This window comes from Chanos chanos, chromosome 6 (genome assembly GCF_902362185.1).
Source record: "Chanos chanos chromosome 6, fChaCha1.1, whole genome shotgun sequence".
In the NCBI taxonomy this organism is placed as follows: Eukaryota; Metazoa; Chordata; class Actinopteri; order Gonorynchiformes; family Chanidae; genus Chanos; species Chanos chanos.
Window position 1 is genome coordinate 30,893,209 of NC_044500.1, and position 25,920 is coordinate 30,919,128.

The 25,920-nt window shown below is 38.7% G+C and overlaps 6 protein-coding genes across 7 annotated transcripts; 3 read left to right on the forward strand and 3 right to left on the reverse strand.

Annotated features, from left to right (window-relative positions):
• Nucleotides 1-638: 638 nt before the first annotated feature.
• On the reverse strand, nucleotides 639-1,634 carry LOC115814411 (hydroxyacyl-thioester dehydratase type 2, mitochondrial-like). The gene has a single exon (XM_030777247.1). It carries the CDS (start codon nucleotides 1,298-1,300, stop codon nucleotides 788-790), a length of 513 nt encoding a protein of 170 aa, XP_030633107.1. The 5' UTR covers nucleotides 1,301-1,634; the 3' UTR covers nucleotides 639-787.
• On the reverse strand, nucleotides 1,342-3,460 carry rpp14 (ribonuclease P/MRP 14 subunit). The gene is made up of 6 exons (XM_030777248.1): nucleotides 3,391-3,460; nucleotides 2,819-2,924; nucleotides 2,519-2,603; nucleotides 2,234-2,310; nucleotides 1,823-1,901; nucleotides 1,342-1,411 (listed from the first exon to the last, which is right to left on the reverse strand). Exons 2-6 carry the CDS (start codon nucleotides 2,890-2,892, stop codon nucleotides 1,355-1,357), a joined length of 372 nt encoding a protein of 123 aa, XP_030633108.1. The 5' UTR covers nucleotides 2,893-2,924; nucleotides 3,391-3,460; the 3' UTR covers nucleotides 1,342-1,354.
• A 1,326-nt stretch (nucleotides 3,461-4,786) lies between these two features.
• On the forward strand, nucleotides 4,787-8,336 carry rbck1 (RanBP-type and C3HC4-type zinc finger containing 1). Its single transcript, XM_030777838.1, has 12 exons — nucleotides 4,787-4,810; nucleotides 4,960-5,104; nucleotides 5,215-5,311; nucleotides 5,451-5,649; nucleotides 5,832-5,956; nucleotides 6,177-6,347; nucleotides 6,842-7,002; nucleotides 7,094-7,205; nucleotides 7,424-7,603; nucleotides 7,796-7,894; nucleotides 8,016-8,159; nucleotides 8,256-8,336. Exons 2-12 carry the CDS (start codon nucleotides 4,977-4,979, stop codon nucleotides 8,334-8,336), a joined length of 1,497 nt encoding a protein of 498 aa, XP_030633698.1. The 5' UTR covers nucleotides 4,787-4,810; nucleotides 4,960-4,976.
• A 1,091-nt stretch (nucleotides 8,337-9,427) lies between these two features.
• Nucleotides 9,428-14,631, reverse strand: tbc1d20 (TBC1 domain family, member 20). 2 transcript variants are annotated; one of them, XM_030777319.1, is made up of 8 exons: nucleotides 14,231-14,631; nucleotides 13,206-13,391; nucleotides 12,924-13,004; nucleotides 12,391-12,577; nucleotides 12,117-12,218; nucleotides 11,662-11,803; nucleotides 11,210-11,394; nucleotides 9,428-10,941 (listed from the first exon to the last, which is right to left on the reverse strand). In XM_030777319.1, the coding sequence occupies exons 1-8, from the start codon at nucleotides 14,292-14,294 to the stop codon at nucleotides 10,683-10,685; spliced, it is 1,206 nt and encodes a 401-aa protein (XP_030633179.1). In that variant the 5' UTR covers nucleotides 14,295-14,631; the 3' UTR covers nucleotides 9,428-10,682. The 2 variants fall into 2 exon arrangements, with proteins under 2 accessions (XP_030633179.1, XP_030633180.1); XM_030777320.1 differs by having other exon boundaries at nucleotides 14,222-14,631.
• Nucleotides 14,632-14,976: 345 nt separating this feature from the next.
• On the forward strand, nucleotides 14,977-18,681 carry bloc1s1 (biogenesis of lysosomal organelles complex-1, subunit 1). Its single transcript, XM_030777629.1, has 4 exons — nucleotides 14,977-15,098; nucleotides 15,700-15,772; nucleotides 16,421-16,553; nucleotides 18,033-18,681. The coding sequence occupies exons 1-4, from the start codon at nucleotides 15,038-15,040 to the stop codon at nucleotides 18,141-18,143; spliced, it is 378 nt and encodes a 125-aa protein (XP_030633489.1). The 5' UTR covers nucleotides 14,977-15,037; the 3' UTR covers nucleotides 18,144-18,681.
• A 3,305-nt stretch (nucleotides 18,682-21,986) lies between these two features.
• rdh5 (retinol dehydrogenase 5 (11-cis/9-cis)) lies at nucleotides 21,987-24,799 on the forward strand. Its single transcript, XM_030777644.1, has 5 exons — nucleotides 21,987-22,018; nucleotides 22,297-22,622; nucleotides 22,984-23,242; nucleotides 23,442-23,605; nucleotides 24,579-24,799. The coding sequence occupies exons 1-5, from the start codon at nucleotides 21,987-21,989 to the stop codon at nucleotides 24,797-24,799; spliced, it is 1,002 nt and encodes a 333-aa protein (XP_030633504.1).
• The last annotated feature ends 1,121 nt before the right edge of the window (nucleotides 24,800-25,920 follow it).

The following is a 25,920-nucleotide window of genomic DNA, read 5'->3' on the forward strand; positions in this document are numbered from 1 at the left end:
GATTTTTATATATACGCTTTGAGGCGCCTCTCATAAAAAACAAGTCCGCAGCTGAGGTCTCAAAATGTTGAACGTAGTGAAAACGTCTTGTCCACATATCGTATATTTCAACTTCAAACGAATGATATTGTACATTAAACTTCTTTAAAATCGCTTTAGGCTTGTGTATAAATTTCGAGCAGCTGAAAACTTAAAATGCTGACAGTACTGGTATGATATTTGGGGTTGTCTTTTTGTTATATTTTTTGGTGGCATCACATGTTGGCAAATTGTCAAGACATCTCTCAGCATTTGTCAAAGCAAGTGAAAACAGCCAACCTTTTAAAACAATTCAACACTGAGCTTCTCTTTTTTTCTTACAAACTTTCCCTGTTCATCAAGGTGTTATTCTTAAGATCTTATTCTCATCTGAAAAGTCAAAGACTACGGATGAATGCAATGTATCATTGCCTCTTCCCACGTCAAGAGCCACACATATCTTTAAGCCAGAAAAACCCTTAAGTTTTGGTTCCTTTCTAAATGTGGTACTATGACAAGAATATACATTACAGACAAAAGGGAAAGAGACCCTGTTATCTCTTGGGAAAGCACAGAAAAGTCACAGAAAGCAAACATGTGACATGTAGGTTTATTGGGCATTGCCCTTCAGAATAATAAAACACAAATCTACATAAATTATATAAGAGCCACTCATCACAATATTTCAATCAAAAATAAAGAATAACACACAACATACTTATTCCATGTTTACAAGGAACAAAAACAAACAAAAAAAAGGCTGTGGCTGTCAACGTCCTTGGGCATGCTCTGGCATCATCACCATGACTTCACCCTCCATAACAACCTTGTCTTTGACAGAACAGGACACACCAATGAAAGCAAAAGACATTTTGATCTTCTTGACCTCTGCTTCTGCTACCACTTCTTCCCCAATGTAGAGAGGTGCTGGAAAACGAATTTCCTGGTAAAGGAACACGCACCCTTTACCAGGCATTTTAGTCCCCAAGACAGCTGAGATAAGTCCATTAATCAGCACGCCGTGAACAATTGGAGTTTCAAAAGAGGTAGTTCTAGCATAATCGGGGTCAAGGTGGAGCGGATTTGTGTCTCCTGTAAGCTCAGAAAAAAGAGCAACATCTCTGGCACTAAAGGTCTTTGTCAGCGAAGCTCTCTCGCCAACATAAAGCTGCCTACAATTGAGTGAATACAACACAGGAAGTTTTGCTGTTCCCAAAACTGCTGAACTGACGATATGGCACATACGCTTGCAGAGGACATTCTTCCTCAAAATTAGAGACATCCTCACTGGTATGTGTTGGGAAGTTCAGTGTAGCGCTTTACTGGAATCCAAAGTTTAGTCAAGCTCTGTTTCACGGCTGTTTCCACATAGAGCTAAGAGAAAAGGTGAGACCTGGAGAAAAACAAAACAAGAACATACTTAAAATACAAAAACCCCCCTCCCAAAAAACAGCAACAACACCCCTCCCAAAGAATCTTGATGTAAAAGTCGACGTAATTAAGGACATCCCTAATCATTTCCCTTCAAAAGATAAGCTGAGATGGAACCAAAGTAACAACCGAATTACATATTCCCTCTCCATACATGAGTTTATCTTTTTTGACTTGTTTACTGGAATATTTTTTGTTGAGTCATTCTTGGCAGAGTCAATTCATGACACTTACTCATTACTGCCATCCTCTGCTGAAGTAATGAACTGCTGTTATCCCACAAGTTAAAAATGCTACACATTATTAATATCCATTTCCCTGAAATAATCACAGACTCAGCGACAAATGTTTGCTCCACAAATAATTAATTTACCTGAGTAACTCTGACAGCACACAGCTCATTTTGGCATGATCCTATTAATGTTATAGCACTCCACAACTTCACCAGGCCACTGTGAGTGGGGGAAAAAAGAAAACAAAACAAGGCAGGAACACAATGGGCCAGTTTCTCAGGCAGGAATGAAGTGCTAATCCTCATCTAACTACTCTACATTCTGAATGGATTTTAGATCAAGAGTAGTGTTAATACAAATGACATAAGAGGGACATCTTGATGTATGACTCTTTCTGTATTACTTTAGACATTCCAACATTATTGACTGCACAGACACTAAGCTAAAATTACTTTTTATTTAAGAGGGGCCAGATGAGTGATAAGTGTGGGTAGTAAGAGTATGCATCAAAAAGCTTCTGATAAACATCCCAGAATCAAAGAGGTTATTACCTGTTGTATACACGAAGTATAGCTGTCTTAGTACTTTCATCAAATGTCAGCAAATCAAAAGGAATCGCTGCTCCAATCTAAAATACACATCGATGTGATGACAATGAATTTAAGAGCATTTAAGAACTTCACCCTCTTTTAATGAAGCCTCCCATTGTTTTATATATATCAACAGTCACTGATACAGTGTAGCCTAATTGAGCAGAGTGGGAATGTTGAAAAGTGGTTCAGAATGGGACTTTAAATGGGAAACCCTGAGGTTGATTAAATTATCTCCATTCTTACCTCACCATATAGGTCTCTGAGCCCAGAGACAATCAGCTGCTTAAACTCTGCTGCAATAAGTCTTTTGCTTTCATCCTCTAAAATCCTGGCCAAAGGTAGAAAACAAAGAGGTAAGAAGAGAAATCCATGGAATTGTAACTGGGAATGAGCACTGTATATAAAAGTTCATAAGCCCAGTTAAAGATGACATTGTATATTACAGAGAGAAGTAGCTTAAACAGATCAAAATGTGGGAAACAAAGCAAAACAAAACAGGAAATCATGCTAAGATCAAATGAGTATGGCCGAGTTTACACTTACAGGGACATCTTCATATAGTGGTACACTGAAGCGTTTTTGTACACATGTCGTTCAAAAGTCGCGGGTTCCTCCATAATGTCGGTGCATTACTTTGTTACATTAGTCCCTTTAAACAAACATCGGGCTAGTTAAATGTAAAGTTTGCACAGGGATGGGAAATTAAATATTTATCAGGGCCGCATTATGAGTACGAGAGTTCAACATGAGGGATTTTTTTGAACAGCCATAAGACCAATGTCTAGTTCATGGTTAGGCAGAGGCAACACAAAGTGACAGTGTCGTGCCGAGCTACAGAAATATAATTTTATTTGACGATGTCGGTGATTTCAGCACACCCGTAAAATCAGCCTATGCTCCTGCCTTTCAATAAAACCAACAATATGTTCCAAGATTAAGTTCATCAGCTAGCTAGCTCCGCTATGTAGCTGGCAACCAGGTCAGAACTCGACCAGTCTCAGCATAGTGGGAAAGACGTGCATACAGAGTTTTATGTTTCTTGCGTAACTAATTTGAAACACCTCTAAACACGTTACAGTTAATTGCTGCTACATTCAACCAATTCCAAGACTTACAACTCTGAAGATCGAATGCGTCCTTAGAGTAGTATCAGAGGGTCGATACCTTATGGACGTTGAATACGCTCACGCACTGCAACACGTGATCAGCACGTAATCCGCGCTTATTTCCGGCAGTACTCGCGAGCTTGCGTGCCCGGTGCTTAAACTTCCTTATGGATCACGCAGCGGGAATTACAGTGTAGTGAAGTTACACCCTTCAAAATTCTCTGCGAACTGCCAACACCAGTATTTAGCACCTATGTGGTGATTATATGCCATCTCTCACATTCACTTGTATGTAGACTTTTTTTTTCATTTGTAGACTGAGTGAAGTTAATAAATTAAAAAATTAAAAACACACGCAAGTTTGCTCCATCCCTACCATCCACTGGCATCAGTCCAATAGGCTACAGAAGACTGGGAATGCAGTTGTGTTCTTATTACAAACTGGCTTGCATCGCCATCAAATCAGTGACATAGAAAACACAGTGCAAAGTTTTGGGCATGTCTAGGAGTTTCTAGGCCCCAGGGACTGTAAAATTCGTGGATATGACAAGGTACAAAGGTACTGCGGCGCAAAGGGTAAAGAAAGTCGCAGGCTGAAAATCATATATTGCATCCAAGTCAGATGCCCACATTCGTGTCATATGTGTGATTTCGATATCTGAAATTCGAACACGCTACGAACTCTTCCCTAAAACCTATATAAATCTAAAGTATCTAAAGTTTTCGTTTCCACAGAAGTCCGTAGTAGGCTGTTGAAAACACAACCCGTCTTTCAAGAAAGGCGTTTCGTTACGCAACGATGATACCGAAACGTCAATTCCATCTGAAGCACTTCCTGAAAGGAATATGTCTTTCGCTTTTACTTCAGGCTTGAGTTTCTGTCGAATCAAGAGAACAAAAGAGGGGACAACTTAACTGAACACTACTAACATTAAAATCTCGATTAATTTGCTGGTAAGTTTATTCGGCTTTTGCTCGTATCTATATTTAAACTTGTGTTTTCAATAGTTTGTATAGTTTTAGATACCTGACAGTCCATAGCCCACAATGCGCACCCATGCCAACCCGAACAACTGGCTACTGCTTGCCATAGAACACGAATGTTTTTTGCATTTTTGCAGATATGCAATATAGAGAAATGTTTGGTTTGCACATTATTTATTCCAGATTTTTCAGTGTTGCGAATCAGCTAAATTACATGGACACTTACATGTGTCAGTGGATATATATGTCACCAGTTTTTTAGTAGACTTTGCAGGTATTGAAGGAAAACATGTTAACACCAGTAATAGCATACTACTACTACTACAATAATAATAATAATAATAATAATAATAAAAACAATAAGAATAACAACAATCACAACAATGGCTTTACATTATAGCATATGACATGGCTGCCCATGATGTCCCAGACAACATAAAAGAAGGTAAGAAAAGAAAGCTGTGTTCCCAAATTTAGACAAAGTCAGGATGTGGTGTTTTCACCGACATTAATGCTTAACATAATGTGTACGTGTTCAGGTGTGGCTGAAACAGGTTCCCCCTTCTTTCTTTTCTTTTCTTTTTTTTAAACCAGCGGAATACCTTGCTCAGATGTTAACAGAGGCCATCAGTGGTGGGGACAAAGCAGAGGCCATGAGATGTGCGGAGAAACTGGCTGGATTGAATTTGCCTGTATCTGTGAAGCTTTGTCCGAATGCCTACTCTCAAGATTCCATTCAGTATGTTGTACAAACCGGTGTGATGTTCAAGTGTTTCAGGTTTTGTTTGTCATTTCATACTGACGACCATTTAAGGTTCAAAATAATCTTGGCCTGTTTCTGTTATACAGGTTGAAAGTTGGCGTAGGGGATGCACAATCAGACACTTACATTCCCATCACCATAATGGTAACTGTTGACATGACCATATCTGAACTGAAAGAAAAAGTAAGTCAAGCAAATATGAGGTAAATTTTTTAAGTCAGAGGCATTTAAGCATTATGATATGAAGCACAAATGCAATACTGCCACACTAAGGAAAAGATTGATCATTATTGTCTAAATGTGTTTCTGGTTTACTCTGCAGGTCAATAATGACTACGGCTTCCATCCAGTGTTGCAGAAATGGGTGATAGGGAAGCGTCTGGCTCAGGACATAGACACTCTGTTTGGGCATGGGATAAGTAAAAATGGTGACCACGCTTTCCTCTACATCAAATCAGCCAAGGCAGCAAACTTCAGCCGAGAGCAACAGAGAGTGGAAAAGGAGAACCGGAGAATAGAAGGTACAGGAAGCTCTCTGTTTTGACGGCTTAAGTATTGCACTGCTTATCTTTTTTTTGTTTTTGTATAATGGGTGGTATGCTTCCAATGCATCATAGTATTGTTTTACACTATAATTTAAAGCTAAGGTGTTTCATATTAACTGAAGCAACATTCTTGACACCACTGCCCATTATTCTTACAGGAATTATAGAGAACATAGAGGTGTATTCATTACAAGGCAGAGGTGCAGGAAATTTGGAAGCACAAAGGAAGCAGGTCAGGCCCGATGTCACAGTACTTCCACCACCTATTCCACCAAAGACTCAGGTAAAGTCATATCAGTAGAACAAAATAGGAAAAGAAACAGGAAAAAAAGGCTCAATAGAAAAAAATATATATATTTGTTTGATTTAGTTCTCTACTGATAATATTACATCTTGCTACTAACCCGGCCTGGTAAGGGATCAGTGAAAGCTGTAGTCCTTTTTTTTTTTTTTTTCCATTTGTGTAACATCAAGACATTTTCTGTGTCTGGTTGTTTTAGGAGGGGTGGCCATGTCCACAGTGCACCTTTGTAAATAAGCCTACCCGTCCTGGCTGTGAGATCTGTGGAGAGGGGAGACCAGGACATTACAAGGTACCAGAGACATACCAGCCTGATGAACAGGAGATCCATCGTCTGCAGCAGGAGGAGTTGGCCCACATGCAGTACCAACAGGTCAACTAGAGAAATCTTGACTCTGTTTGTTTACCTTGATATGAAAAAAAAAAACCATCTGTGAGGACAATTTTTGACCCTAATTGTACTCTACAGTGTTGTTGATGATAATGACAATGAAAAATGCAAACATCTACAATTTATTTTGCATTGATAACTAGCCCAACACATGGTTATGAAGTATTACTTACATGTTAAATTCTTTGTGAGCCTATGCTGCTAATATTTTATGAGGAAAAAAATCTATGATAGAACTAATAATGTCATGTGGCACTTGTTTAAATTCCAAATAAACTATAAATAAATAGATGTAAATCATGCAAATAAAGATTAAAAAATAAAATATCAATCAAATTGATAAACAGTAGTGCCAACACAAACATTATATATTTCTTGCTCCTATGTAAATGTAGTTAAATAATTAATAAATACTCATTTATTCTCTATGGAGTCTTAGCTGTTCTTTTTCACTGGAATGATGTGGAATCATATAGGCTTTGGAGGAAGAGCGGCGAAGGAATTTCAACATGCTCATGGAGACTGACTCTGAGAGTCTGGTAAAGAACTCTGAGGAAATTGATTGCACAATCTGCTACTGCCCAGTTGTGCCAGGAGAGGGTGCCACACTCAGAGAGTGCTTACATAGCTTCTGCAGGTCTTGTCAAATCACTTTCAGCTCCAAACAATTTGAGTTCGTGATTCGCCATCACACAATCAACTTACAGTACTGTTTCCCTCCCAAACAGAGATTGCCTGAAAGGAACCATTGTGAACTGTGTGGATGCAGAAGTGACATGTCCATATGCTGATGCGACATACTCTTGTAACTCCAAGCTTCAAGACAGAGAAATACGATCAGTAAGCTCTATGTGCCCTTTTATTTGTGCATTGTATGTAGAAAAAAAGTGATTGCTACTGTAAGCTTGTTCACCACTGATATCACTACGTCCACTGCACATATGTGTGCCATGTGTCTGTTGTAGAATATATTATAGACACAGTTATCAAAATTTTGTATGTTGTAACTATTGTCTTTATAAGCTTTCTGAGGCATATTTTTGCTCTGTTCCCTGCAGCTTCTGTCTCAGGAGGAGTATGAGAAATTTTTGGAGATGAGGCTAAGCATTGCTGAATCTCGCAGTGAGAATAGTTATCACTGCAAAACCCCCGACTGTGTAGGCTGGTGCATCTTTGAGGATGATGTGAATGAGTTTACATGTGACATCTGTAATGAGACAAACTGCCTCCTCTGTAAGGTGCACATACATAAAACTTTTTTCATTTCTCACCAATAAGAAGCTAAATCCCTTAAGACTGTTATTACCTCTTTGTCATATAAGAGTTTTTTTCTCCAGTCTGCGACAGCTAAAAATCGCACTGCCATTAAAAAGGGTGTCAGTAGCTTTTGTCAAAGAGAAATTTGTCCTTTAACTGCATTGGTCTTTCAGGCTATTCACAAAGGAATGAATTGCAAAGAGTACCAGGATGACATCCGTACCAGAGCTGAGAATGACCTTGCTGCCAAACAGACAGCAGACATGCTGCAGGTAAGTGCAGACCTCTCTTTCTTAATGATCACATTCATTTGAGTGCAAGATAGAATGATGTTATTATGCTGTGTTAAAAAAATGTCCTGTGCCTCTTTGTGAATTGCTCTGATGATTCCAGGCCATGCTGCAGAATGGGGAGGCCATGCATTGTCCTAAGTGTAAGGTTATTGTGCAGAAGAAGGATGGCTGTGATTGGATCTGCTGCTTGATGTGCAAAACTGAGATCTGTTGGGTGACTAAACAGGCACGCTGGGGCCCCCAGGTAATCATATAAAAAGTTTTACTTTTAGTTTTTACTCAGTAACATCTCCTTTAATAAGACCAAGATGATCATATGGTGCATGCGGTCCATCTGCAGGGTGCTGGAGACACGTCAGGAGGCTGCAGATGTAGGGTTAATGGGGTTCCATGTCATCCGAACTGCCAGAACTGTCACTGATCTCTCTTCCTCCAACCATAAGCTCTGAAGCCTCGTGGTTAAAGCGTGTGTTAAAGCTATTTCTGATTCGAATAACGACACATTATGGTGAGTCAGGATAGGTGTTCTGTAGAGCTCCAGGGGAGCAAAGCCGCGTTTCATCCATTTCTCTCTGACACTGCGTGGAAGTAAGTTATTGATGTGATGAAACAGTAATTGTAATCATTGATTCCCACTGTTGTCTGTGATTAGGTGAAGCTGAATAAAAATAAGAAGTTTTTGAATGTTCAAAGTAAAATTATTGACTGTGATGTTTGTTCTCGTATTGCATTTGCACATTATGATCTCTTTAGATTTGAACAATAATCAACATATGCAAGGTGCATTTAATGTTGCTTTCATGGATATTGAAGATATATACTGTAAAAATGTACTGCAACAGAACAAATATGTTTTTATGGGGAATCTGAATAAGTAAGTAAATCAATCTGTATCAGTCTATAAATCGAAGACAGATAGAATGGGGGAAGAGAGAGAGAGAGAGAGAGAGAGAGCAAGCATGTAGCAAATGCAAAATGTTGACCTCGCTTGAAATTTATATTTGCTTTAAACAATGGGAAGACTCAGAAGATCAACAATCTATTAAGAAAGGGAAGAAACCATGGGAAGTAGATAATGAGCAGAGGGAAGTAATGCCTACCTGGGTTTACTTAATCTGTGGTTCTAGTTTCACTGTCATTTGCCAAATGTTAACTTTTGAACTTAAAATTCTGCATCTTTTTTTCCATGAAGAATATACAATATTTGGAAAATGTTTTGTTTCTTGTACACATTTCCAACAAAATATGTATCATTAAAGTTTCTTCCACAAAATATCTGTGAGAATGAATCATGTGACACCTGAGACAATAACATATTGTGTTCCGATTTTCAAAAGTGTTTATTATTGATACTTTGTTGAAAAGGCTGGCTTTTTTTGGTGGAGAACTGAAGTAGTTTTATAGTATCATATGCATAACTAAAGCTCATTCTAATACATCTAGAGCTGGTAACCCTCGCAATTTCTCAAATGACTAAAGTAGTGACTTTGTTTATTTCAGCCCTTTCACAAGTCTGACTATCTGCAGTAGTATCAAACATAAACATAATTACTTTTGTTTCTGTAGAAGATCCTAAATAACAACATAATAATTACATATTTGAACATAATCCACAGATAACAGAAAACTGTCAAATGAATATTAAAGGCAATATCAGGAAAAAAAAGTTACAAAGTGCATTGAGCAAACATGAAGCATGTTCTAGTGCAATTGAATCAACATGTTGCCAATAGTACTTCAAAATATATTTATTAATTGCATGATATTCCATGAGCAATCACTGTGACTGAAGATGTGCTAAGTGGATGTGTTCAACAAAATACTGTTTAAGTTTCAGAAAGTTAAAAAATAACCTTGTAAGCTCCATCAGTATAAATGTGTTTCTACTTTCTGATTACCTTTTTTTCAGTGCACTGAATCCTGTGGTGGAGGATAGATACAGATTGGAAAAAAAGCATATCAAGAGCATATTGTTGTGCAATGTAGGACTAATGTCCACGAAGACTGAAGTGGATCGACTTGTGCAATACTTAAAAAAAAAAAAAAAAAAAGCTTTTACCATAATTCACTCTCGGTTTTATTCTAACGCAAATCTAGCATCGTACTGGATGCTTGAATAACAGATATCTTGTCCAAAAATCCAGACGGAAAAAAAAGGCTATTCCTTAATTTTGTTTGACATCTGCTTGATTATTTGAAGCCTACATATAAAAAGGGACACAGAGTACTATCCATCTGAAAGTATAACTTATGAATAAAACCAAATTTAGCGTGAACTGTACACAGACGGGATCCTTTAACAAACATTTTGGTCTCACAATAATAGTAGGAGGTTGGGGCATTTTCTGTCCTAAGGGTAGAGTTTGAGGGACTTCGATGAACAAGGCTACATATTCATGTAAAAGGAAGGCCTGATCTCAAACCGCTAACCAATACATCCCAGTAATAAAGATCTGGGTGCCTTTTAGCTCTCTCCTGGAACTAACACATTTATCTCTCTCTCTCACTTTTTCCATATCCCTTCCTCTCAACTGTAATTGACTCTTTCCAGACATTTCTAATCAAAGTGTCACTGCCTCCAGTATATAAACTGCTTAATCTCTCTGAGTTTTACATTAATTTGTTTCGTTGATTTTTATTTACAAATATAAATAAATATAAGACAAACACAGAAGTGTTTGAGGCTCTGATCAAGCGACATGGGAAGAGTCCTCACAATGACAGCGCTGTTTCTTCACAGACGATTTCATCCTCTCTCATGTGAGCATCAGGGGAAGAACTGCAGGTCAAGTTTGGGGGCCCACTCCAATGCCGAGTTGACCACGGCCAGGGCCGCCGCGCCCAGGGCTACCGTCAGGCCCATGACGGCCAGCCTTACAAAGCGTCGCGCAGTGGGCTGAACCACCGCCATGGTCCCTGGCTGGGCCTCCAGAGGAGCTTGCTCCCTCTTTCTCCTCCTCAGCACTGTGTCTGGCCGCTGCTGGGCCGAGGCCAACTCAAAGTCTTTAAAAGTGGATGCTGCTGTCCTGAAAGGCATAGAGACAGAGAGAGAATGCATGAAGTGAGCCAGTACAATGCAAGCATTGAGTCAGAGAGAAGATCTGAATGGAGATAAAATATCCTATAAAAATGTTGTGTAACGCAAAGAATGTAACAGGTCACAAGATGGGAAGACAGACAAATAGAGGTGACAGAAATAAGGAGTGAGAAAGAGAGAAAGAAAGGTGGAGTGGAGAAAATGGTAAATAAAGAGAGATAAAAGGACAGGAGTAAGATAGAGGCAGAGGATCATACTGTTGACTGCGCTGCTGAGTGGCCTCCCTGGCCAGCTCGGAGGGCGGAAACTGGACGAAAAGGTCTCCGGCACGGCTGATGAGCATCTCGTAGGGCAGGTCCTGAGGTATCTGAGACAGTAAGTGGTGCATTGAGGCCATGTCACACTCACATTCCAGCACCTCATCCTCTCTGTACAGCACAATCTGAGACAAAGAAAAAAACAGACAGGATCAGCATTAAAGCTGCAATCATCATCACACCAACTCACCTTCCAAAATGAGCCGGCACAATACACAATACACAGTAAAGAAGACAGAGTACACACACTGACTGAATAAGAGAGATATACTTATGCACAGTAATCTATTTTGAGAGTGAAATGGATTGAAACTGTAAAAAAAAAAAAAAGGAAAAGGAAAGGAAGATCTTTTGATGTAGAGAACAGTGCCTGAAATTACAAGGTAACTCACCACAGCAGCAAAATATATTGGCATCAAAGGATGGCAAGCTAGGAAGAAATCATACAACCGCACAACATGGCGGAAATCTGATAAGACATGACCAAACCAGGTAATAAGCCAACTCAGGGCAAAGATGGTGCCCACTTCTGCCCTATGGAAACAAGGTCTAGATTAGATAACACAGGTAGATGAGTTCAACAGGACATTTAAAAACAGTTTCAATCTTATTCAGTAAATATTGTAATGAGTTGTGCATGTGTTATTACAAAACAAATAAATACACTGTGAACACAAGACAGTGATGCTTCATTCAGAACATATTAACATATGAAACCAGTGCCATCTGTGCCTTCTGCCCGAATAATTACAATTGACTCCTTATTCTGAATCAGTGCATGGCTACACAGGCATAAGCCATACACAGAACTAATCATTAGAACATCATCATTATGCTGCCCACTTACTGTTGCATGAAATCGTGAACCTCAGGGTTCACTCTCTCTATAATTGGCATCAGGTAGTTTAATATGTGTTTTGTGTTATCCATTGTGGGGTCCATAAAATCCCTGTGATGCCAAGAGTAAGAAAAAAAAAGAACATTCAGGTTATGACTAGAGATTCATTGATAGCAAGCACTTTATTTGAAATATTCATATCCATGCAAAATAACAGACTAGTCACAGTCACACAGGTACTGTTGCAACGAGCTGCTAAATGCAGTGTTTTGTTTCTGCCCACCTGAGATGGTGCGTGGAGAGTTTCTCCACCAGGGCAGTGGCAAGGCGCTCCCCAAGGACCAGTAAAAAGGTGACGACGATATCATGGTAACCTTGGTAATAGTGCAGCTGGGGATTTTTGTGGAGCACCCGCAGAATTATGTCAATTAACTCCTCCTGAAGGCCCTCCCTCTGCTCGTCTGGCATCCCTATGCAGAGTAAAGGCCGTTAAATATCAAAATTATTATGGAATATCACTAATCTAAGGCTAAAGCAAGGATGCTTTATTGTGAAGGTATAATACGTTGCTCATGTAATATATATTGGTACTAATATGATATATGTAAATCCTTCTCTTGCCTTTAAACAATGTATTTTTTCCGTATAACGAAAGGAAAAATTTAGATCCCAGTGATGGTTGAAATAAACCAGATAGATACTCACTTACAGAAACAGAAATACACCTTCTATTAATCAGACGATACGAACTTCTTGGTCGAATAAATTCTGTGTAGGGCGGCCAAAGGGCCTATCGAATTTGTGTGTGGTACTGACCTGGTGGAAACCGTCTGAGAGATCTTTGTACATCCAGTAGCACCTGGTTATAGTCTTTGTTATTTTCTCTCTGCACCTCCTCTGATGAAAAGAAAAAACAAGAAACAGCATGAGTCTGTATAATCTACAAAACCGTGGCACTTACAATACAAATACATATACATATACATATGTTGTGTGTATATATATATACACACAACAGAACTGAACACAGGTATGATTCAGTGTAAGTACATTCAGTTGTAGTAAGCATTTTCAGCTCTAAACTTTCTCATTTCTTACCTAGTTTTTCTGGTATGCTTTCTACGGGCACGTTTAGGAGCCTGGGCCAAACTTTACAGCGGATCTCATCAGTGAGCAGTCCCCCTTCACTGATGGCCATCCTCCTCAGGGCGGCAACGTCCACGGGAACAGCATTTAATGCTTGGTTGATCTCAGCGATCTTTCTCTTCCTCTTGGAGTCAGCGTCTGTCCACATGATCACAATATCAGCCAAGAAAGCACCTCAGCTGCCACATTTTTAAAAGAAGTCAGCCTCTGACACACTCACTTGAGTAATCAACAGCCCTTAAGAAATCCTTAACCTTTTTCCTTGATTCATGGAACAATTTCTAAACATGTACTGTTCACTGAATCCCATGAGAACATAGTTCAGCTCCGTTCTAGAACTGGCACTACACATAATCTCTCATATACAGGAATGCAAACTTCAGAAATTATTGCTGTGATATCAGAAAAATATCAAACTGAATCTGTAGAAATGTATGCTGAGATGGTGGCAGTGTTAATGCACAGAAAACTATTCCATGCTCACAAAACGATAAAATTAGCCCATCCATGTTTGTGATTCAATATGGCACTATCACAATCTGGAGAAATTCAAAACATGTGGGTAAATGCAGGAAATTCCCTGCTCGATCTTATATTCTGATATGAAATCAAACAAAAACTCGAACTTCTCTTAGTGCAAAGTATTTAAAAAAAAATCTGGCGGCAGGCTGTAAAGCACATTCGTAGAATTTCTGGGGTACTGCTAGGTCGCAGTTACAACTGTACGTTTTTTTCCCTTTTTTATAACATAGCCGCCAGCCGACCGGTACTTAGTGACAGTTTGCTAACTTGTAATGTCGAGCTAATTGCGTTCTGTGATGATATATAATAAGGTGATGTTGGTACTACAGCTACACTCTTCTCGGTTTGGACACATCTTTTGGCCGCCACTAAATACATAACAAATGAATAAGTTCACTTCGGTCAAGACAACTGTTAATTACTAATCAAGCAAAACAAAACATAACAGTACCCACCTTGTTTCCCAATTCCATTCAGAGGGGATGAGGCACCGGCACTTCGAGACTTTTTCAGATTCATACTGCTGTCGTCATTGCAGGCTGCTTGGCTAATTTAATTGAGCGATATCGCAAAACATCACGTTACGTCCTTCGTATAATATTGGCCATCATATTTCTCTAACAACAGCTGGCAACCTAGCTAAAAGGCTAACGACACAACAACATCAAATAGGCCACATCACAGGGAGGACTGATGACAAGTTTTCGACTCCCTACTTCACTCAACCTGAGAAAAAATACTCTAAAGCCTACCCAGCTTCATCGCTTGAATTCTAACGAACACTTGATAGAGCAACCCATGCATTAAACCACGTATGCAGTTTTTTTTCGCTACATGATTGCTAGCCTACGTCTGCTCTGAAGCCGAGTACAGTGGCGTACAGTGATGTTGACGCTTACAAAAGAGGCTTATGGGATTTGTTGTACTTTCTGCCATGGCACTTTAGGACATGATTATTTGAGACGGTTACTCGCCACAAAGGCAAATATCTAATTAAAGGTCGCAAAAGTCTTTAGTAAACTCACTTATGTGTACTCTTTACCGTAGTAACTGTAAGATGAAGATGAGTCATCTCAATCTGTTACTGTCGCGTCCTCACATTTTGGTAGAACAATCTTTGAGTGTCGCATTGTTTGACCCTTCTCGTTTACCATAGACTCGATGCATCACATGATCGGAGTGCTCGATGACTTGATTGTTTTGCGTCTCAAGTCTCAATATTGTGAACTGATCATAAACTGATACCTCAACAAATCGTCATAATGCTGTCTCGTTTGCTGAAAGAACATCAAGCTAAACAAAATGAAAGGAAGGAGTTACAAGGTATGTCTATAAATAGGTATGGTACTCTGTTTTCGTTGCGTTAGCTGTCTGGCTTGGTGGCATAGCCGACGGCAAATCTCAAACAGAATGTTAGCTATGCAGAAGTAGACAATATTCACTGCCTTTGGCGAATCCAAAATACAGTCTATGTTAATTCAGCAGCGAAAGATACAGCTATGGCGAGCTACGTTATTATGGTGTTTGTTGTTCATATTGAAGCCAGCCATTAACTTAATTCAGTTTCATAGTATGTTGAGATAAGCGGGTTGCCAGTGCTGGACTTTTAGTAAAGCGGTCTAGCAATAAGTAACACCAAGACCTTCGGCGTAGAGACAGTTCATTTTTTTAAGACCTTGAAGTAGACCGATGGCTCTCAACTCCAGTGCTGTGGGGCCACTGTCCTGCGCGTCTTTGTTTTAACTCTCCTGAGCCTCAGGGCTGACACACCTGATTCCACTGATCAATTAGCCCTTGATCAGCTCAATTAACCGTGATAATGACCGTGACCGTGAGTTACAACAAAGACGTGCAGGACAGTGACTCCCCAGGATTGGAGTTTAGAACAGTTGAAGTAGACAAACCTATTATTTCTCTGGTGCAGAGAGACGTAGACGTGAAGCTATTGCTGCTGCCACCTGCTTGACAGAGGCGTTAGTGGATCACCTTAATGTGGGGTAAGTTTTAACCTGTGCAAGCTACCTCTGTCAGTATCATTTTAATGAAGAAACACACTTGCCTAGATAATATTTTAATCTTAAAATGAAAATATGTAAGTAATGTGAATGTGACTGTACAAAAAGTTGGTCATAGGACCATCAGTGTTGTACATATTTATTTTGTATGCTTTGACCAATATTTAGTTTACTATATCATTAAATATAATGAGACTACAAACCAAAGGATTGCTCCATGTCACATCAGTGCAAGTTACTAAAATGAATAGTACACCTTAGACAGGACTTAATCACTTATAATCTGGGGTATATGTAAAATAACATAATGATGAGAGCAGGGGGTGGCTGATAGCATGTGAATAACAGGTGAATCCAGTAAAACTTTAATGAGTAAGTTGTTGGATTTGTAAAATCTCTCGTCATAATGAAGGGTTAATGGTGTAAATATGATTTGACTGGCATGAAACAGGCTTTTGCTCATCAAGGGTCTCTCCACTTCTTCATCCTCTTTTAGATGACTCAATGTTTAAGCCATTCTGTGTTTCATTTTCACTTTGAGTGTCCTCAATAAGGTACTGTCTGGCTGTGTCCCAATGTCATGATATGTAACTGCCCATAACCTGACCATCACTCTCTGTCTTGTTACAGAGTGGCTCAGGCCTATGTCAATCAGCGTAAGCTAGATCATGAGGTGAAGACGTTGCAGGTGCAGGCCAGCCAGTTTGCCAAGCAGACAGCTCAGTGGATCAGCATGGTAGAGGGGTTCAACCAGGCCTTAAAGGTACAAAGTCCATTAAACTTTCATCAACTACAGTATTAAATTCACTTTGATTCACTTTGTAGCCACAGTTCAAACAAAGTTGGTGAGGTCAAAGCAGATGTGTAGGCAATTGTAATAGTTCTCTTTTTGTGAGAGAGAACAGAGTTGTGACCAGAGTTATCTTGTTTGATTTCCTACCTTTGCCTTAATCATTTTGTTCTCAGGCACAGAGTCTGAGCACTGGGTGTGTAAAATGAGACTGTAACGTATGTAGACTGGGAATGGCACATATTTGATAGTTTGTTCTTTCTCTTTATCAGACACTTCTTACAGGAGCCAGTGCATAAGAGCAGAAGAAAAAGTTTATCATGAATCCACTCTGACAATTCATGTTGTATTTAAAAGTCTTCAGAGATATCTGTAACTGTCAATGTACTTTACAACTGCATGAAATAGAATAGCATGGATGATGACAGCGCTCTACATCAAACAAGAATTTTGTGCTTTGTAGAAATGTTTGTATATTCCCAGTTGTATTAGCATGGATGAAAAATTTTCCCTCTGAAGATATTTATCTCCCAGTAGGACCTGCCAGGCTCCTACTGAGAATACTCTATGAAAAGCAAAACCGCCACTCCCCTTAGGGCACTCAGAACAGGGAGAATACAGAGAAATACATTTCAGACCGACAGGTTTCATTAGTCACTGTCAGATTAACATTTTGTTATGTCAGTAACTTTGGCCTACTTTATCAGAGAGTGACTGATATTTTTGTCAGGGCTTTGCCCGGCCATTGAAAAAGGAAAAGAAACCCAAAACATTTCTGCTCTTCCATTTCACTGGAATATGCACCCAGTACACCGGGAAAATAATTTAAGAACCACAGAGGTTTTTTAATTAAATGATTTACTTAGTGTTTGTGCTGTAAACTGTGAAAATCTAGATCAAGTCTAAGAAACGAGCCTTTGTATGAAATGGAGCTGAATCAAATAATATGATTCATCTAAATATAATTACAAATGTAATGGCTCTGTCACACAGCTTAGGAAAGTAGCCAAAAATCCATACCATGACAAATGAGTCCATTTAACTCGATAATCCTGTAAACAAGACCTTTTCTGTCTATTTTTTCTTTTTCCTAGTTAAAGTCATTGGCTGCTGGGAACTTAATGTGGTCACATAAGTTTAAAAAAAAAATGTAGGATTTCCTTTGTCTTAAGTAAATACAGCACACATACTTGGACCCCAAAGTAAAAAGTGCTTAGTTTTTTTTAGATTGAGGTGTTTAATCACTTATTTGGCCAATACAAGGAACGGTGCATCAAAGAGAGAGAGAGAAATCCATAAGGTTAGCCACGGTAGATTTTCGGTATACCTCACAGTTCTTTGTTGCAATCTGTTGTAAAATACCAGTGTTGAATTCCTACTAAAACCAAAACATTAAAATGTTTCTACAGTGGTAGAGCCATACACCTATTTCACAATCTGTGTTTCCAACAGGAAATTGGGGATGTGGAGAACTGGGCTCGGAGCATTGAGATGGACATGAGAACCATTGCAACAGCTCTGGAGTACGTGCACAAAGGTCAGCTACAGGCTGCCTCCTCTTGAAATAATGTCAGTCGTCTTAGGGACTCTGAGTTTGACCGATACTCCAAAGCAATGCAAGGACAAGAGACTGCAGGCCATTGCATGGACGACCTCAGCTTTGCAAAGCCAAACTGTTTTCTGAGGTGTTGTCAGCACAGCCTACGGACCTCCCTTCCAGCATAGCTGAGTACCAGCTAACTATGTGGCGCTGTTTCTGTCTTGCAGGCTGTAACTGTTGAAAGCTTACGTTTTTATTGTGTTCTTATTCTGGAGAATCTTTTGGTCTCCAGGCACATTTTTCTTACAGCACCCAGACTAGTATGTAATTGTAATTTTTTTATTCACCTTACTAAAAACATTGTTAATTAAATGAGTGACAAAATAACACATCATGTCTTAGGAGATCAGACTCTGATGCAAGAGACCTGATAAACTATTATCATTAATATATTCATTCATGTTTGTTTTATACATCTGTAACTTCTTTTTCTTCTTAACGTTAATATATAATGATGGTACAATTGTGTATTTATTGGCATATAAATAAATCTGCTCTTCACATACATGTGTCATTATCTTTCATGTTAAAAAATAAGAATATTGAGAGGTTTAAAATACTGCTGAACAGTGGGAGTTGAATTTTAATTGTAGTCAGTTTAAACTTTATGCTTCTTTAAGCTATCTTATAGAAACACTCAACAAATCACCAAGTCCTTGGTTTATTATGGCCAAACGTGAGAATAACCTTGAAATTCACTTGGCAAGAAAGAGACTTTTCCATGTGGTTTCAAAATCTCAGATGAGGTGCAGTTTTTTCCTCTCATGGTGATTACACAACGTTTAGGGGACTTGAGCAGTCCTCTTTAAAATTCACCCTTCAAAGTTCTCTGCACAGACGAAAAGTTATGCAAATGCTATGCCTTTAAGGATGAGATTGACTTTGAAATTTGGATTAGCCCATTCTCTCTTTGCAGTCTCCCTGTTTCTGAACAAAAGGGGCTTGCACAGAGGAGTTGGATTTCCTGCCTTGTTATTAGTTAGCCAATCCTATGTTTGGGGTTACTGAATAAATGCCTTCAGTTTATGTGTAATAGCACTGTTTTGGCCCTTGTGTTCCCTATGTGGTATCATGCCAAACTTGTCCAGTTCCTCTCTGTGGGATCACTCCTGCAGACGCAATGCACAAGACAGCTCAAAGTTTATGCTTTGCACATGTGACTACATTTTACTCTGTAACACTAACAGCAATATGTTAATTAACATAATTACTCAATGGCTCTCTGTGAGTATACATATTTCTTTGGTGTGTGATAAGTCTTACATGATGGTACTTATGTGGTAAAGCGGTGACAAGCAAAGACTTTATTACAGTTTTGATTTCAGGCCAGAGAACATGGTATATCCACTATCAAGTTTTCCAGCTATCGCATTAGTTACGTCAGACAGCACATGGCTGTTCACCTCATCTGTAACTCCAAAAGAAGTCCATAAATGGTTATCCTTATTTGGTAATCAAGGCAGTGACTGCTATTGTTTGTAACTGGCTTAGTACACATTCACATTGTTTCTTTGTTAATTACGATAATGCAGCATTATGATGAAATAATTCCTCTTTGTTGAGTTAACTTTTGGAGATGTGATTTGTTCTATGACATCAGGGACTAGACTTTAGCCTTGCGCAGTAGTAAGATTTTTTCTCTACTTATTTTTCTGTTGGGGCTGATTTATGTAAAGGCCACATGTGTTTGTTCAGTGTGGATCTTAATAATCCACACATGTTTTTCAACAAGTGATACTTTTACCTCCACAGGATTATCGCTCTTTAACCTCCTTGAAGAAAAACAAGTGAACTTCAAACAAGGCTAATATGGAATGTGACTAAAGCAACATATCAAAGTCCAGCATGTGTCCCATGGTCCAACCTTTTTTCTTAAAATCAGTTTCATGAAAGACTTATGTCTGTGTGGGATTTGTGAAAGTGTGGAGGTGCATTTGTTCATTTTTTTCCATGTCAAAATTTAGGCTGGGGGGGGGTATTGTTTTTTTCAAGTAAAAAGAATAAAAAGAATACATGTGATACACAAAATTGTATCTACTTTCACATAAACCAACTGCAGTTTTCATCTTTCATGGTACTCCCCTCTTCCATAATTTGTCCTCAAAAATAGTCATTCACACACACACACACACACATATACACACACAAAATCACACGCACGCACACATACACATGGATTGCAGATTACAAAATACAGACCTGTCTTAAAGGATAAACCGAAGGGATAAAGCTCTCTCTCTCTCTTTCAGGCAGTCACACTCAGAGGCAGCAGGGGCCAAACTGTCACACAGACTCAGACGAAGGTGACACAGTGAGGACCTGCAGAGCTTTCATCAAGAAGGGAACAGGTACAGTTTGCTTTATAGTAAATTGTACATTCATCCATCATGGTTTCATTTCTTTTTACGAATGAGAAAAAAAACAGGAAAAAAATTCTATGCTGTTCATTAAACTTGGCTCAGGGTCATAAGTGTAACATAAGTGTAAAGAAAAGTATCAACTGAAAGCCAAAGGTTGACTTATTTACTTTTGCTTGTAATTATTCTTTTTACCTGCATTTATACTTAATCTCAAGCTTTTTCTTCCTTGAATAAGTTGAATTTGTGAAGTCTCATGTATGCATGCTGATATATTGAATTTTTGATATAGTTTTGATATATGTTTTTTGTTTGTTTGTTTTTGCTTATATAGGTTAATTTGTTCACCATCTTAACAGACAGATGTTGTTGTACATTTACATATGAGTGATAATGAGACGAAATTTGACGTTTGAAAAACCTACAGTGAAAATATTAATGTGAAGGTTGGCAGTAGAACATGGAACCGTAGCTCGCTGCTAATGCTGGGCTTTGGAGGTCTTTCCTATATGATTTATTAAATTACCCTGAAGCAACCTCTGTTGTACACATTGAATTAATCCTGAAGTCTTAAAACACAGCGGTATGTTTGGTATGATGATGGCATGTTTATCCTAAATGTATGACTGTGTGGGGACGGAGAATCACGTGTTGTCATGGTTTCCAACCAATATAAGTTTAATGCTACCATTATCTCTTCATTTAATAACTCCTTTAATTACTTACTGAGTAAAGTGCTACACAGCTCTTATACATATTTTTAAAAACAAAACCTCTGTATCCATGTGTACATTTGCATCAATTCCATACTATTCTTCTCATTAACAAGCCTGGAATCTAATAGGGTTTGAGCAGTGAGAAGCTTAACGGTACATAATTTGGAGAGCAGCATTGAGAGTTTTGTGAAATAACAATCAAGGCTTTCCCTAAACCTCCTAGCTAATACCAATGCCTCTCTTTGTTTTGTAAGATCCTTAGCTCAAGATTTCTCATGTGCTCTGAGAGGGGCTGCCTTACACATGTTTTCTGTGCTCTGACAGAATAATCCAAGAGCAAAAGAATAGATGTTTTCAGACGTACTGACAGTCAGACTATACAATATTTTCCCAGGCATTACCAGAAGAGTTCTCTGAATTATCCACTTATATTTGCTCACTTTAGTTCCAGTTAGTTTGTTTTACATTTAAGCCATGCGGAGACAAAGACGTTATTTATTTTGGATAAGTTTATTTGAAATAGTAACTTACAGTAGCATCATTTCAGCAGCGATAATTCCTATTAAGTTAATCACTAATTAATTGTGTTTATGTGGTAATATACAGTGACACAGCTCAACGTTTTGTCAGCCGTTGTAACTATACTCTCATTGTTTTTCAGATTTCTTTTCCTTTCTTTCAGTCATCCATACCATTATTTGTGTATAAACAAAACCCCATTGCAAGTGAAATCATGGATACGGAAAATACATATGAATTAATAAGGTAAGAATGTATTAATACGGATTGCAGGGGATAAAAACAATTTTACAGCACACATAGCTTTGTGAGTTGCTACTGATCATTACTTCCTGAGAGCTAGAGATAAACCCTTTACATAACTCCAAATGATAATTTGGACTGCAACAAAACTTAAATGTTGGGGTTAGGATACTAAATATTCTCAGATTTAAAAGGAATCATAGTTAAAATGACCTTCAGTGTAATGTGTAGATGAACATAAGCATAAGCTCATTAACTTAATATGTCTTGTGCTCCCACAGTAATGAGAACTTGTGGATATATGGAACTGGGGCCTTTGTGTTGCTTTGGATCCTGGTGTGGCTTTACAGAGACAGTCTGGAGATTGAACATGTCAACCAGAAATATGTCTTTGTGACCGGCTGTGACTCTGGCTTTGGTAACCTGCTGTGCAGACAGCTAGATCGGCGAGGTTTCCGTGTACTGGCTGGTTGTCTCACTGAGAAGGGAGCAGATGACTTGAAGAGAGCTACTGGGCCTTACCTAAAAACCGTCCTGCTGGATGTGACAAACACTGAAAGCATTCAGAAAGCTGTGGAGTGGACCAAGAAAGAAGTTGGTGAAAAGGGTTAGTTTGTATGCTGTGTACCTTGTACATGTGTTAATATGTATATTATTTGTGGGGGGGGGGGGGGGGGGGGGGGGGGGGGGGGGGAAGCTAGATGCAAAACAACTAGGCATCTGTGAATCCCAAAGAAGATCTCAGATGTATTTTGTTTGGATTTTTAGATTTAAAAAATTATGATGAAAGTGTTTGCCAGAGGCCCTAACAAAAACTGAAAATTGCCATGATACAAAAGATTCAATATAACGTTGATGTTTCAATATGATCAGTTCCCATATACCATAGATTATTACAGTTTACTACATTTCTTTATATTTTGAAGTTATAACAGCAGTTTCAATCTTCTGTCTGCTGCCCATCTCAGGTCTCTGGGGGCTGGTGAATAATGCTGGTCGTTCCCTACCCATGGGACCTTCAGAGTGGATGAAAATCGAAGATTTCAACAGCACACTGAAGGTCAACATGTTTGGAGTGATTGAAATGACCATGAACTTTCTGCCACTCATTAAACAGGCCCGTGGTCGTGTGGTCAACGTGGCTTCTGTGCTGGGCAGGGTGGCAGCCAATGGTGGTGGATATTGTATCTCCAAGTTTGCAGTGGAGTCTTTCTCTGACTGCCTTAGGTACCATCACACTAACTGAAATTTGGTATATTGTCTTTTCATGAATTTCATTAATTTATTACATCACCCAGGACATCCCATTTGTATTCCATTTTTATTTTCACAGATCAGCCATTTTCGTTTCTCAAGGTAGTTTAGCAAAGTAAGATGTGGTCGTGTTTTGAAAATAAATGTCTCTGTAATTTGTTCCTTCCCTCAGGAGAGACATCCATTATTTTGGGATTAAAGTGTGCATAATTGAACCAGGATTCTTTAAGACACAGGTGACTAGTCTTGAGCCAATTGAGAGAGAGCTACATCGCCTGTGGAACCAGCTTACTCCTGAGGTCAAGGCCAGCTATGGAGAGAAATACCTCGATAAGTGTAAGAACATTATAACGTTATATTTACAAATGAAAATAAATATTTTATATGTTTATAAAATAAGCTAAGGAACATGGGATATTGAATTCTTGTTAGGGATGGGACAGTAAATTGAAACTGGTATATCGCGATCCAAAAATATTACAATCCATTTTGTAAGTCAGAAAATGATATCATGATATTTGTTTCTTTGTACTGTACCCTGGTATTTAGGCTTCTTCTGCTCTTGCATCTCCTCTCCTGGCTGTTGCCTTATCTCTGCTGTTTTCTGTATTTTGTCATGTTTCCATATTGTTTACACATTATGTAACAACCAAAGCTGCCAAGTGTGTTATAGCAGAGGTCTCTGCAAGCTTATATTTTTCAGGACAATTTTATCTTTGTGGATAATTGAGAGATACTGGTTTCCATCCACTGGATCAGCTTAAATGTAGACAACTATTATTGAATGTTTACCTTGAAATTTTTGTTTTATTTATTCATTTATTTGTTCTATTTATGACACTTTTGTTGTAATTTTGATCTTTATGAGATTTTCTGTTGTTACTTTGATCTCTTTATTTGTTGTTTCATAGAGAACTTTATTCAAATGAGAATTTATTTTGTATTTTACATGACTAAAAATTAAATATCAATTCAGAATATTCATACTTTGTCACTGAACTGTTATTAGGCTCTATCGAATCATGGTGATCAAATCATGAAACTCATATCATATATGGAACTGAATCGTGAGATAACTATATTGTCCCGTCCCTAGTTCTTGTGTATTCCTGGCCATGGTTAACAGGTGTGGCACAGTTAGAGCTGAAACCATGAGTCTTGGATGCAGGACTCTCTGCAATGTTTGACAACATTCTTACTAGCTGCACCACCTGGGAGCTGCTTGACACCATTTTAAACAAAATAGCCATGCAGTCTGTCTTTGCTTTTCTCTTTTCTCTTCACTGACATATATTCACTGTCCACACAGATATCAAGATTCAGAGGTTGATCATGAATGCTGTCTGTGACTCAGACCTCAACAAAGTGACCAACTGCATGGAACATGCCTTGGTAGCTGCCTACCCACGGACCCGATACAGTGCCGGCTGGGATGCCAAGTTCGCTTGGATCCCCCTCTCTTACATGCCTGCTTGTGTGGTTGACATTGCTCTAAAAGTGATCATGCCCAGGCCAGCCAAAAGTGTGTAGGTTCGAACTAGAGTAGATATTGGAGCACTGTGCGCCAGTGAAAACGGATTGAGTTTAGCACCAGCTGAAAGAACAAAGTGCCTGTAAATTATTATTTAAAAGTGACACAAAGATGCTTTGTTGTCTTGTCTTGCTGTTTGATACTGCTGAGATGTTCCTTGTAGCATCTCAGCATGTCACGTTCTTAGTTTACAGAATAAAAGACTTTCATGAGCCACTTTCTAGACGAAACCTGCAGGAGTAACACATTCTGTGTTCTTAAGGTAGAGCATCCAAATGCACATTGATCTGATATTGATAAATTCTGCCATCTACTTGTGCCTTCTTGCTCTCTTGACTGAATAGTTGTGAATTTTGAGATTTTGCTATATTAACCCGTATTTGAATTCTCAGAGGAAAAATGTTTTAGAATTATTGGGTGTGCAGATCAAGTAATTGCCAAAAACAGAGGTTGTTGGATTTTACTTTGCCTTGGAATAGATTCCACATGCAACTTGAATTCACCTTTCTTCCATGAAATTTCCATGATTTGGTGATATGTTGACTTTTTCTTTCATAAGCATTATTTCAGGCACCACTTCAGAATCTCCTGTAAGTGTTCATTTACATTTTTTCACACTTGTTAATCCATTCAGTGGTCACTCATCTATGATCATAGGGACACTGCCATCCTGGAAGAACTCGCTCCCATCTGGACAGAACTACTTTATTAAAAGGTGGAGCTGATCGCTCAGAATTCCTTTGCATTTAGCAGTGTTCACATGACCCTCTGCAGTGGTTCAGTGGACCTAAAAGATGACAGAATAATACACTCCACACTATAAGAAGGCTGCCAGAACCCTTCACAGTGGTAAACAAGCACCCAGGCAACAAATGCACTTCTCTGTTTGTTGAGAAGAGAGTGAAGGATGACATCATACCAAACAACTTTTTTTTTTTTTAGATTCTGAGCAGACTGTGGTGTGTGTTATTTTCACCAGTTTACTTGCAAATGTGCATTAATTGGTGTAATAAGGTTTTTTTTTTGTTTGTTTTTTTTTTGGACAGCAACCTGATGAAATCATTCCTCTTTGTGAAGTTCTTGATGAATTTCTCTTGATGCAACTGTCTAATGATCACAC